The following is a 12,631-nucleotide window of genomic DNA, read 5'->3' on the forward strand; positions in this document are numbered from 1 at the left end:
TTTCCCCATGAATAATTATCACTCAATTCTGCAAGTGGTTCTGATTTACTATCGCTGTTCTAAAACCGCTTTTGACGTAAAGGGACACTTTTTGGACGCCATGGACTTTTCTAAGTTTCCAGGAAGAAAGAACAGCCAAAATGCAGGCAGGGCACAGGACAAAGCAGTAGGGACAAAATATATGTGAAATGCTTTGAAACAGCAATGACAGCAAAAATTACATTTTTAAAAATTTCAAATTTCCCACCGGTTCCGGCGCCCATACGTCCCGACATCACAGGGACCAGAACACAGAAGCCGGATGCCGGCATCGGCCAGAGGAGATGGCCGGGGACGCTGCAGGGGACACATCGCGGGAGCGAAGGACAAGGTAAGTGCTGCAGGGAGCCCCAGAGCAACGCCTGAGTGTAGCTCGGGGTTACCACTCTTGGTATAGAAATTTTACCCCGAGCTACACTCGGGATTACCGCTAAGGAGGTTAAACAAAAAAGCAACATTTTAATATTTTCTGGGACTATGTTTTTTAATTCAACCATCTAACAGTGTCAAAAGTAGCAATGATGTGTACATGGCAATGACCCCTGGCATGCAGTCATATTTCAATGTTAATCATTTAGAGACTGCTAATTGGTTACTGTAGGAGACTATATTTATTTATTTATTTCAGGTACTTATATAGCGCTGTCAATTTATGCAGCACTTTACATATACAGTCAGGTCCATAAATATTGGGACATCGACACAATTCTAAATTTTTTGGCTCTATACACCACCAAAATGGATTTGAAATGAAACAAACAAGATGTGCTTTAACTGCAGACTGTCATCTTGAGAGTTGACAGCAACAGATTCCAAATGCAAATAGCACACTTGAAATTAACTCTGGACCTTTTATCTGCTCATTGTTATTGGGATAATGAGGGAATAACACACACCTGGCCATGGAACAGCTGAGAAGCCAATTGTCCCATTACTTTTGGTCCCTTAACAAGTGGGAGGCACATATGCAAACTGTTGTAATTCCTACACCATTCACCTGATTTGGATGTAAATACCCTCAAATTAAAGCTGACAGTCTGCAGTTAAAGCACATCTTGTTTGTTTCATTTCAATCCAATGTGGTAGTGTATAGAGCCAAAAATGTTAGAATTGTGTCGATATCCCAATATTTATGGACCTGACTGTATATTGTACATTCACATCAGTCCCTAACCCTCAAGGGGTGTACAATCTAAGGTCCCTAACTCACATTCATACATACACATACTAGGGCCAATTTAGACAGGAGCCAATTAACCTACCAGCATGTCTTTGGAGTTTATTTGGGGTTCATTCTGATAACCCACACTGTCACATGGAGAACATGCAAACTCCAGGCAGGTGGTGCCATGGTTGGGATTTGAACCAGCGACTCTAGTACTGCCAGGTGGAAGTGATAACCATTTAGCCACTGTGCTGCCCATTCTCCCAAATGCTTATTGTCTTACCCCCATACACTTTCTTTCAGTAATATCTGAGCATTTTCAGAAAACAATGTCTGATAGAATTGAATGATGATCATATTTAAATTGTTCCTGAACTTTTTACCTTTTTGCAAGATTTGCAGTGACTCGCAAACTGATTTTCAAAACATTGCACACAGTATAAACTGGATTGTTTTGGAATAAACGGCTTGCTTCCTAGGGGCTTCTGACAACTTTCACATACAAAGCATGTTTCATGCCAGCTACACCCCTTGTACTCCATTTTACGAGAACCTGCAAGAAGAAATATGTAAAGTATGTGAAAAGAAAGGTACACAATTAAATATTTTATTCTCTCTATAAAGACATATATTCTTATAACAACCATTGTAGCATAGCTTGGTTTTGAGCAAGTATTTCCTATAGTCCATTATAGTAGTTCTAATTTATTTGGCAATAAAGGAAGTAAGGAAGAGTATTAGTTTCATTTCATTGCTGACTTGGGACTTTCCTTATGATGCTAATAGGCTCAGCAACAGGGAAAATGATTCAAAACAATCAATCATCAACAGCTACACAACGTGTAATCGTCTTTAATAGGTAGACTGTACTGGAGCACAATGGTAGGCTTTCATTTCACTATCAGCTGCTATCTTACAGAGCTCTCAATTAAAACCCAAATCTGGGCTATTTTTTAATGTCCTCCAGCAGCAGTGTTTGCTGCAATATCACATTCAATCTGTCCCCCCACAGAAATCCTTTTTAGTCACTAGATGTCCTCAGTCTTTCATATTGATTGTTGAAGATTGCAGTGGTACTCACCTCCTCTCTGGTCAGTACCCCCTCTACACTACATGTTGTCTTCTTTCTTCTGGGTTGAATGATGTCCAGCATTGATCAACCCCAAGACTCAGGGCATACTGTAAATATGTCTGCAGTAAGTATGCACTGTGGGTGCATCACCTCCGCGCCCTGCATCATTCAACCCCAAGGTTGGGGACATACTGTGAAAATCTATACTGTAAGTATATACTGTGAACACATCATCACAGCACCCTGCACACGCCATGTGATGACGCAAAGAGTGCTACCGATGTCATCATCTCAGCTTCTCTCTCTGGAACACCAAAGAAGAATTATAGGGTTACTAAAATAACAAATATGCTGATTGGAAGATATGATCTAAGTTGATGTTCAGTTAGGGACTTTAGATTGTTAGCTCCTTGAGGGCAGGGACTGATGTGAATGTACAATATGTATATGTAAAGTACTGTGCAAATTGACAGCACTCTATAAGTACCTGAAATATACTCCTGCTAATTCTGAACCCACATACTAATAAAACCTCCAGGACACTGGGGCATGTCCCTACATATAAGTCATACTCTCATATTATCTCTCTCTCACCCTTCTGCTTCTCCTAACATCTGGAAACATTTCCCCAAATCCTGGGCTGCCATCATTTTCCTTTGACCAACACACCTGACACCCCCTATCCTCTAACAGCGACCACAATCCACACAATCTGGTTATTATTGCTCCTCTTCCTAGAACCAGCCTCCCTTTTTCCTGTGACCTTTGGAATGCCTGCTCTGTCTGTAACAAACTCATCTCTGTCCATGACCTTTTTATCACAAACTTCTTTAACCTACTTGCAATTTCTGAAACCTGGCTTCACGAACTGACTTTCCCTTTTCTGCTGCCATCTCCGATGGTGGCCTTCTCTGGACTCCCTCTCCTAGTGGACAGAAGGGAGGTGGAGCTGGAATCCTGCTTTCCCCTCAAAGCACTTTTCAGGTCCTTCAGTCACCTCCCTCTCTGTCCCTCTCCTCATTTGAAGCTCACTGTATTAATCTATTCTCTCCAGTTTCTTTAAAAATTACTGTGATCTCTAGGCCTGCTGGACCGGTATCAAGGTTCCTTAGTGCCTTTTCTGCCTGGCTGCTGTACTTTCTCTCTTCTGAAATTCCCACAATCATTCTCGGTGACTTCAACATCCCTGTTAATATTAACACTACTGCTACTTCTAAACTTCTGAGCCTAACTTCCACTTTTGACTTAAAACAATGGACACACACTTCTACTCACTCTGATGGTAACTGCCTTGACCTTCTCCTACCTATGCACTCCTTGCAACCTCACCAACATTCTTTTTCCTCTCTCTGATCACTACCTTATTAGGTTAACTTTCTCCTTGTCTTCCTCCTTGCCTTCCAACCAGGGGCAGACTGACCATTCAGGCTCTCGGGCACTGCCCGATTGCCCAGGGTCAGTAGGGGGCCCCATGAGATGCCCCTAGTAAGTTTCGTAGGCTTTTTTGGTTGTGGTTTTGACTGTATGTGAGGACACAGGGGCCCGTGATCCCCTATTGCCCGGGGGCCCCATGAGTTGTCAGTCCGCCCCTGCTTCCAACTACCTAACAGTTACCCATAGAAACCTTCGCCATCTTAACCCCTTTCTTGTTTTTTTCTGCAACAGATTATCTCTATGACACAATCTCAGCCCTGTCCTGCCCCAACCTGACCACTGCTGTCTACAATAGTTCACTGTCATCTACCCTGGACACATTGCCCCCCCCTCCCCCCCACCCCCACTGCACAGAGAATCAGGCCCCGACCACTACAACCCTGGTAAACAGACAATACCAAATGCCTCAAAATACATATAAATCTGCCCTCCAAAAATACAATTCTTGCCATCACACTACCAAACAGACCTATTTTATCAGTCTCATTAACACCCTCTCACGCAATCCCCATCAACGCAATCAATACTTCCCTTTTTTAACCCAGCTACTACAGAGGAAGTCACTAAACTTTTTTTCTAATGCCCACCTAACCACCTGTCTCCTGGACTCTGGTCCCTCGCACATACTATGGTCACCCTCTGGCTCTATCCTACACTCTGTGAATCATATCTTCAATCTCTCCCTTTCTACTGGCATCTTCCCCAACCATCTACAACATGCACTAGTAACCCCCATACTTAAAAAGACCTCAATGGACCCCACCAATCTTAACAACCTAAGAGCCATCTTCTTATTCCCTTTTGCCTCCAAACTCCTTGAACATCTAGTCTCAACCAGCTGAGCTGCCACCTCATTGACAATAACCTTCTTGATCCCCTTCAGTCTGGATTTTGCCCACAACACTCCACATAAACTGCTCTCCTAAAACTCACAAAGGACTTACTAACAGCTAAAACCAACAGTCACTATTCCTTACTCTTACTCTTGGTCCTATCCGCTGCCTTTGATACAGTTGACCACCTCCATGGATTAGTGATGAGTCAAAATGCCCATGGTACAAATTTAGGGTAAGTTTGCAAACTTAGAGAAAGTTCAAGTGCTGAATCTGAACCCTATTGAAGTCAATAGGAATGTTACTGTATACAACCTACTATAGCAAAACTGACATTTACAAAGAAAAAATACAGTTTAAATTACTGGTAATTGACTAGTCCTGAGAATTCTCTTAATCTATATCAGATTCTTGTCCTGGATGGCATGGAGTCCCCTCCCTATTCCAGACTCCTAGGCAGGTAGTCTACTTCTCTTCAGATTATTTACTTTCCAGTTTGTTAATTGATAATAATAAACTATTAACATTTCTATTTCTGAAAGCATTCTTAATCTACAGCATTTTTTCACACTTGCCTATGATTTTTGCACAGTAATATATATATATATATATATATATATATATATATATATACACAGTGGATATAAAAAATATGCCCCTTTTAAAATGTCAGGTTTCTGTGATGTAAAAAAAGAGACAAAGAGAAATCATTTCAGAACTTTTTCCACCTTTAATGTAGCCTATACCATAAGCTGTACCACTCAGTTGAACAACAAACTTAAATCTTTTAGGGGTAGGGAAGTAAAAATAAAAAACTAAAATAATATGGTTGCATAAGTGTGCACACCCTTAAACTAATACTTTGTTGAAGCACCTTTTGATTTTATTCCAGCACTCAGTCTTTTTGGGTATGAGTCCATCAGCATGGCGCTTCTTGACTTGGCAATATTTCCCCACTCTTCCTTGCAAACACTCCAAATCTGTAAGGGAATCTCCTGTGCACAGCCCTCTTCAGATCACCCCAGAGATTTTTCGATTTGCGATTGGATGCAAGTCTGGGGTCTGGCTGGGCCATTCCAAAACTTTAATCTTCTTCTGATGAAGCCATTCCTTATCTTGATTTAGATGGATGCTTTGGGTCATGGTCATGCTGAAAGATGAAGTTCCTCTTCATGTTCAGCTTTCTATCAGAAGCCTGAAGGTTTTTTACCATCTAATGACTGGTATTTGGAACTGTTCATAATTCCCTCTACCTTGACTAAGGCCCCAGTTCCAGCTGAAGAAAAACAGATCCAAAGCATGATGCTGCCACCACCATGCTTCACTGTGGGTATGGTGTTCTTTTGGTGATGTGTAGTGTTGTTTTTGCACCAAACATATCTTTTGGAATTATGGCCAAAAAGTTCAACCTTGGTTTCATTAGACCATAACACATTTTCCAACATGGTTTTGGGAAACTTCAGGTGTGTTTTTGCTAAATGTTTGGATGTATTTCTTTGTAAGAAAGAGCTTCCGTCTTGCCACTCTACCCCATAGCCCAGACATATGAAGAATATGGGATATTGTTGTCACATGTACCACACAGCCAGTACTTGCCAGATATTCCTGCAGCTCCTTTAATGTTGCTGTAGGCAAGGTTGGCAGCCTCCCAGACCAGTTTTCTTCTCGTCTTTTCATCAATTTTGGAGGGATGTCCAGTTCTTGGTAATGTCACTGTTGCGCCATATTTTCTCCACTTGATGATGACTGTCTTCACTGTGTTCAATGATACATCTAATGCTTGGAAATTCTTTTGTACCCTTCTCCTGACTGATACCTTTTAACCACTTGCATTCCAGAGGATTTACCCCCCTTCCTGACGAATACAGCGCTGAGTTACTTTAACTGACAATTGAGCAGTCATGCAAAGCTGCACCCAAATGAAATTTATGTCCTTTGTTTCCCACAAATAGAGATTTCTTTCAGTCGTATTTGATCTCCTGTGCGTTTTCTTTTGCGCTATATACAAAAAATGACCGACAATTTTGAAAAAAAAAACCCCCAATATTTTTGACTTTTTGCTATTACACAAGTCCAGTAAAAACAATTAAATTTCGTCATAAATTTAGGACAAAATGTATTTTGCTACATGTCTTTGCTAAAAAAAATCTCAATACGTGGAAATTAATTGGTTTTCGCAAAAGTTATAGTGTGTACAAATGGAGCTATATATACAAAAAAATTTTTTTTTACTAGTAATGGCGGCGATCAGTGACTTATAGGGGGACTACGGTGGCCAATCTGACACTGGGGGGAACTGCCTTGGTGTCACTGACATCCCCAGTGACAACAATACAGTAATAAGTGGTAATAAAAAGCACTGACACTGTACTAATGACACTGGGCAGTAAGGGGTTAACATGTGGGGCCATCAAAGGGTTAACTGTGTGCGGTGTGCTGTTTTACTATGTGGGCTGTGTGTGCTTTACACTGTAAGATGCAAGGTCATACAAAGCAGTGTGCAGGAACTGACAGGGGAGAGATCTGTATTGTTTATATACCAGTCTCTCCCCTGTCTGTAATACTCTTGTGCGCCCCCTACCCCGAACTGCAAAATCACATACATAAACGTGATGTTGCGCACTCGTGCTGCCCTGTAGTAGTATTTCTGCTATAGGGCAGTATGGAAGCTGTTAACAATGAGATCCCTCTGATGTTTTGGAAGCTCTCTGTTGACCATGGCTTTTGCTGTAGGATGCGACTAAGAAATTATCAAGAAAAGACCTACTAGAACAGCTGAACTTTATTTGGGGTTAATCAGAGACACTTTAAAATGATGTCATGTGTGTACTGACTCCTATTTAACATGATTTTGAAGGTGATTGCTTAATTCTGAACACAGTTACATCCCCAGTTATAAGAGGGTGTGCACACTTATGCAACCACATTATTTTAGTTTTTTTATGTTTACTCAAAATACATACAGTATTAAGGCCTTTAAAAAAGGATGGCAAACTTAAAATATTTTGTTTTCTTTTGCAAATGTCAGCGCTTAAAATAAAAATCATTGCTCCTGGCCAAATAGAATATTTTTTAAAAAGCTACTTTTTCTTTGCATATTATCCAAAAAAATGGGCATATTTTATTTGAAAAATTCAGCTTTCAGGGTTTCAGTGGTGTCTGGCATCTGAATCTCTTTGACGTTCACAGAATTCTGCTCAAACTGATTTCAAGGACTATGGAGTGATTAGCCTTTATGTTATAGAAGTGGGAGAGTGGGGGGTCTGAGCAGTATGGCACCAGAAAACTAGGCAGGACTGACACCACTCAGTCCATAAAAAAGCTGTGTGTTGTCAGCCCACAGCAGGACTTCGTAACTGCATTACTTGCAGGGTCTTTCAAGGGATAAAACATTGGGAAATGTGCTTTTTTTAAAATTTTCTTTCAACATACACTTTAATGAATATGGTAAAGTTATTTTCACTTTTATTATCCAATAATGCCAGCATACTTTTCCCTTATTCACTGTTCACTGTTATGTGAACATTTGCCCAGAAAAGTGAAAACTGTAATTCCTAAGTAGAATACAGGTTGTGTAAAGGTGATAAACATAGACTTACAGGGTTAGTCATTACTTCATATTACCCCTGTTTCCAGAAATCAATCATTTGTGGTGGAGAAGTCTTACCAGGCATTATGGTGGCCTTGCAGTTGAAGCATTTGGAGGAATACTCATTGGAATAGCAATCGATGCACAACAGCAGTTCATCCTTGGCAGCAAATGGTTTCTCTACCAAAGAGCAAGTGCATTTGGCACACTTGAAACAAGATTCATGCCAGTGGCTGTCTTTGTAGGCGAGATCCTTGAAGATAAACACATAAAACCATTGATGGACAAATAAAATACATCTTTGTAGCTTGAAATGTAACATAAATATTCCTCAGTGGTTATTGATTTTGATATGGTAGTTGATTGATCATTTTACTACTATTTATAAGAAGTAAAGCTAGCTCCCTTCCCTAAAGTGGAACTTTGGAAATTATTAAGCAGTAAAACTTCCTGTACCTCCAGTGGATGATGAATATAGTGCTTGCTTTTCTAGGGGTTTATTTAATCCTATTGGATCCTGCAGTCCATTCCTCGACTTGCCAGCACCAGAATGTGGGTGGGCACTCCTACGTCATCAATTACAATACCACAAGTACAAAAAACATTAGAAGAATAGCAATAATCCCAGCTTCAGGGGGGCAGAAATCATAACCTGAACTAGCAATGTGAAAGACTGCAGGACCATGGATTAAGGTAAGTATCTTTATTAGATTACACAAAAAAATGTAACTGCGCAAATCCCCCACTTCTACAATGTACAAAGCTGCAAACACTTTAACAGGATATCCTCTCTTAATGTAAACAAATTAAAAAACTATAAACGTTGCGCTATGTGAAAAAAAATCAATAAATGAAATACACATAATAAATGTGAAAACAACCATAAACATAGTGAGTGAACAAATTAGTGTATAAAGACATTAGTGTATAAAGACATTAAGACATTCCATATACAGGGCTATAAAGTGCACGTGAGTGATGACCTCCAGAAATTATTTGTGAGACGGATTTTTTGTTCCTTGAATATAGTGTTGATTATATAAATTCTCTTCAATTAATCACCAATCATGTGCAAACCACCACCGTGTGAATAAATGAGAAGACCCCTTAACTACAGGGGGTCATTATCAGCTTTATGTCGATGAATTATCATCCAGACTTCCATAACCTGTCAGAACCAGGGGCAGACTGACAACTCATGGGGCCCCCTGGCAATAGGGGATCATGGGGCCCCTGTGTCCTTGCCCAAACTCCAAAAAGCCTATGAAAAAGGTACCAGGGGCATCTCATGGGGCCCCCTACTGACCACGGGCCCTCGGGCAGTGCCCAAGTTTCCAAATGGTCAGTCCGCCCCTGGTCAGAACCCAAGATCTCTCAAATCGTGTCAGGACCCAGAATCCCCATACATCAATGAGCCATCCCCATTGCGGTGTCAGGATAGTGTCATGGAAAATAAAACATGCTTCTCATAGTGCAATACGAACAATGTACCTTTATTTGCGCAAATAAAATCCTACCTACAAAGAAATGAAAGCATTAAAAAAAACGCTTCCAAGATGGCAGACAGCACAATGACATCAGAGGGAGGCTCCGCCCCAAACGTTTCATCATCAGAAGATGGGCAAAGCCTCGCTCTGACATCATTGCGCTGTCTGCCATCTTGGAAGCATTTTTTTTGTAATGCTTTCATTTCTTTGTTAACCTGTAACTAGGATTTTATTTGCACAAATAAAGGTACATTATTCGTATTGCACTATGAGAAGCATGACATGACACTATCCTGACACCGCAATGGAGATGGCTTATTGACGTATGCGGATTCTGGGTCCTGACACGATTTGAGAGATCTTTGGTCCTGACAGGTTATGGAAGTCTGGATGACAAGACTGCTCTAACTGCTGATGAGAAAAGGTATTTAGCAGTTTATATTTACTAAAATAATTGCATTTCCATGTTCTGTGTACTGTGGGAGAGCAGATATAATGAATGCAGGGTTTAGTAACACTTTAAAAAGTGTTAGCTGGAGTTCAGTTTTAGTTTGTTAGTCAAATCCATCTACATCTTCCATTACTCCTCCATAGTGTGGAGCCACCCTAAACCTGACCATAGATGGATTTTTTTTTGTTAATCAGCCAGCGGGCTGATAAAAAAAAAGAAATTAACAGATTTCCCCATCCATACATTTAAAGTAGATAGAGGAATCCTCCCCGCTTTGATATTGTATTCTGACAGCAGGAGTCCACCGTGATCAGTATACACTGATCAGCGCTGCAGCCGATTGACTGCATGCGCTGATTGAAAGAAAAGAATCTGATGATTAAATTTCTCTCAAGCCATAAGGACACAGGTTGGTCAAAATTTGTTTGGCCTTTGCTAAATCGGCCAATTTTCAATCCATCTATGGCCAGCTTAAGATAAGCAGTGTGTTACTGGCTAGATCACCAGATGAAAATAAAGAGAAAAAAAGCTTTTTTTTTTTTGGGGGGGGGGGGGTTAATATCGCTCTAAGCAGTACAGTCTTTAACAATGCTACATAAACTGAGATAAAGCCACTCGGCTACATAGAGGCAACTATTCTTCAAAAGACTGAGCAGACTGACAGACCTGAACTGAAGGAAGTGAGCATTAAAACATAAGTACAGCCTTTGTATCAAATGAGTGAATACAAATATTTCCATATGCATATACTGTCAGTGGCGTCCTTAGGCAGGTGTGGGGGGAGCACGCTGCACTGGGTGACACCTGTTGCACGGGGTGACACCAGACCCGCTCCGCGAAAAGGTAAGTTTTAAAGCAAGCCAACGATCATCGCAGGATGGATCGGATCTGCGGATTGAGCATAATGGATCGGAGTCTGATCCATTATGCTCAATTCGCAGATCCGGTCCATCCTGCGGGGATCATCGGCTTGCTTTAAAACGTACCTTTTCGTGGAGCTCGTGGAGAGATCAGTTAACCCCATATAGGTTGCAAGCAGATGATCCCCGCAAGATGGATCGGATCTGTGGATTGGGGAAGATAATGGATCGGACTTCTATCGATTATGCTCAATTCCGATCCATCCTGCGGGGATCGTCGGAGGGGGTGTCAAGTTTTACCGCACCGGGTGATACCAACCCTAGGGATGCCTCTGTATACTGTATATATTTAGAAAATATTCATAGAAACAAAGGAATGTAGGGTAAAAGATTTCATTTAGAAGGAATCCGTCACCTAGTACAAGATGTTTGAACTTTCAGTAATTCAATAATTGGATAACTTAACTTGTTTCTGACAAAATGTGGCAGTGTACACTTTATTATTACAATATGATGAAATTCAATCTGGGCAAATCCTCTCCAGATTATCCTCTGTGCTATGTAGGCACAGAGCAATTTCTTGACGGTTGACGTCCATGCTGCTTGTATACAGTTGGTTAGCTACTCCCTGCAAAAGTTTGGGAGAAGTAAATGAAAGGGATCAAACTGATGATTGCCAACTGCTGATTAGTTAGCAACATCCACCTAAATTTAAAAGTAAAAAAAAAAAAAATGCATTGTAGCTAGCCATACAATAAACAATTTTCTTATTCAATATCCTTTAGATTTACCTTCAACTATGTAATGCAAAGGCCTGCATGACTGCATACAAACTGAAAATGTTTAGGGTTGATCTCATATTATATGGTTTTGGTAAATCTAAAGGAAAATTGAAAAAGACAATTGTATGATGTATGGCCAGCCTTAGTGTGATATACAATATTTGATCTTATCTCACTTATTCCGTATATATAAGGCAGACAGGTTGTTTAAAACGAGGTCCACATAAATGTCTGTATTACCTTGGAGTCACATTCAATGGGTTTTTTACATCCTTCACATATATTCGCAAAAAGGTTTTCAAAGCATTTAATGCAGTAGGGATTGTCATCCTTAACAGTGTATTTCTTTCCATAGAGAGATTCCTCACAGCTCTGGCAGTCAAAGGCATCGTTATCCATGGCAGAGTGACAGCTGAATACAAGGAAATATTCTGTTAATAGTATAGATTACTGGAGAGCTATGAAATGACTTTATTTGGATTTTGGTATACTATAGAAAATATATGCTTTATATTCATTTGGTGCGCCTAATCTTTCGACATTTAGCCTGGGTTCACATATATGCGGTGCGGTATATCGCATGTGATTCGCACAGGAACCGCACCACATTCCTGTGCAAATCACATGCGATTTGTGTGCGGTGTGATTGGAGCAATACATTTTGCATGGCTCTAATCGCACCGCATCTGCAACAAAAAGGAGCAGGACCCTTTCTTGGGTCCGCACTAGAATCGGATCTCATGGGTATTCACACCAATGCGATCCCATTCTGCACATCGCACCGCGTTTTGTGGACTGCTTTCAGGGTGTTGTTAACTTAATATACATACCCGCAGCGGTTCGCATGAACGGAGTGCAATTCTGATGCAGTGCAGAATTTGCACAGAAAATGCTGCAAATTCCGCACCACTTCAGCGTG

At 40.7% G+C, this 12,631-nt stretch overlaps 1 protein-coding gene across 2 annotated transcripts in view; it reads right to left on the bottom strand.

Moving 5' to 3' along the window:
- FHL5 (four and a half LIM domains 5) overlaps positions 1 to 12,631 on the bottom strand; it is a 58,534-nt gene that overhangs the window by 12,798 nt on the left and 33,105 nt on the right. For both annotated transcript variants that reach the window (XM_089665327.1, XM_089665335.1), the window contains exons 2-4: positions 11,953 to 12,124; positions 8,211 to 8,385; positions 1,588 to 1,757 (exon numbers count right to left, since the gene is read on the bottom strand). In XM_089665327.1, coding sequence (XP_089521453.1) covers positions 1,588 to 1,757; positions 8,211 to 8,385; positions 11,953 to 12,111 — 504 coding nt within the window. In that variant the 5' untranslated portion in view covers positions 12,112 to 12,124. The remainder of the gene's footprint in view (positions 1 to 1,587; positions 1,758 to 8,210; positions 8,386 to 11,952; positions 12,125 to 12,631) is intronic.

This window comes from Staurois parvus, unplaced genomic scaffold, assembly GCF_062004578.1.
Source record: "Staurois parvus isolate SC_StPar_1 unplaced genomic scaffold, SC_StPar_1.0 ptg000048l, whole genome shotgun sequence".
NCBI classification, from domain to species: domain Eukaryota; kingdom Metazoa; phylum Chordata; class Amphibia; order Anura; family Ranidae; genus Staurois; species Staurois parvus.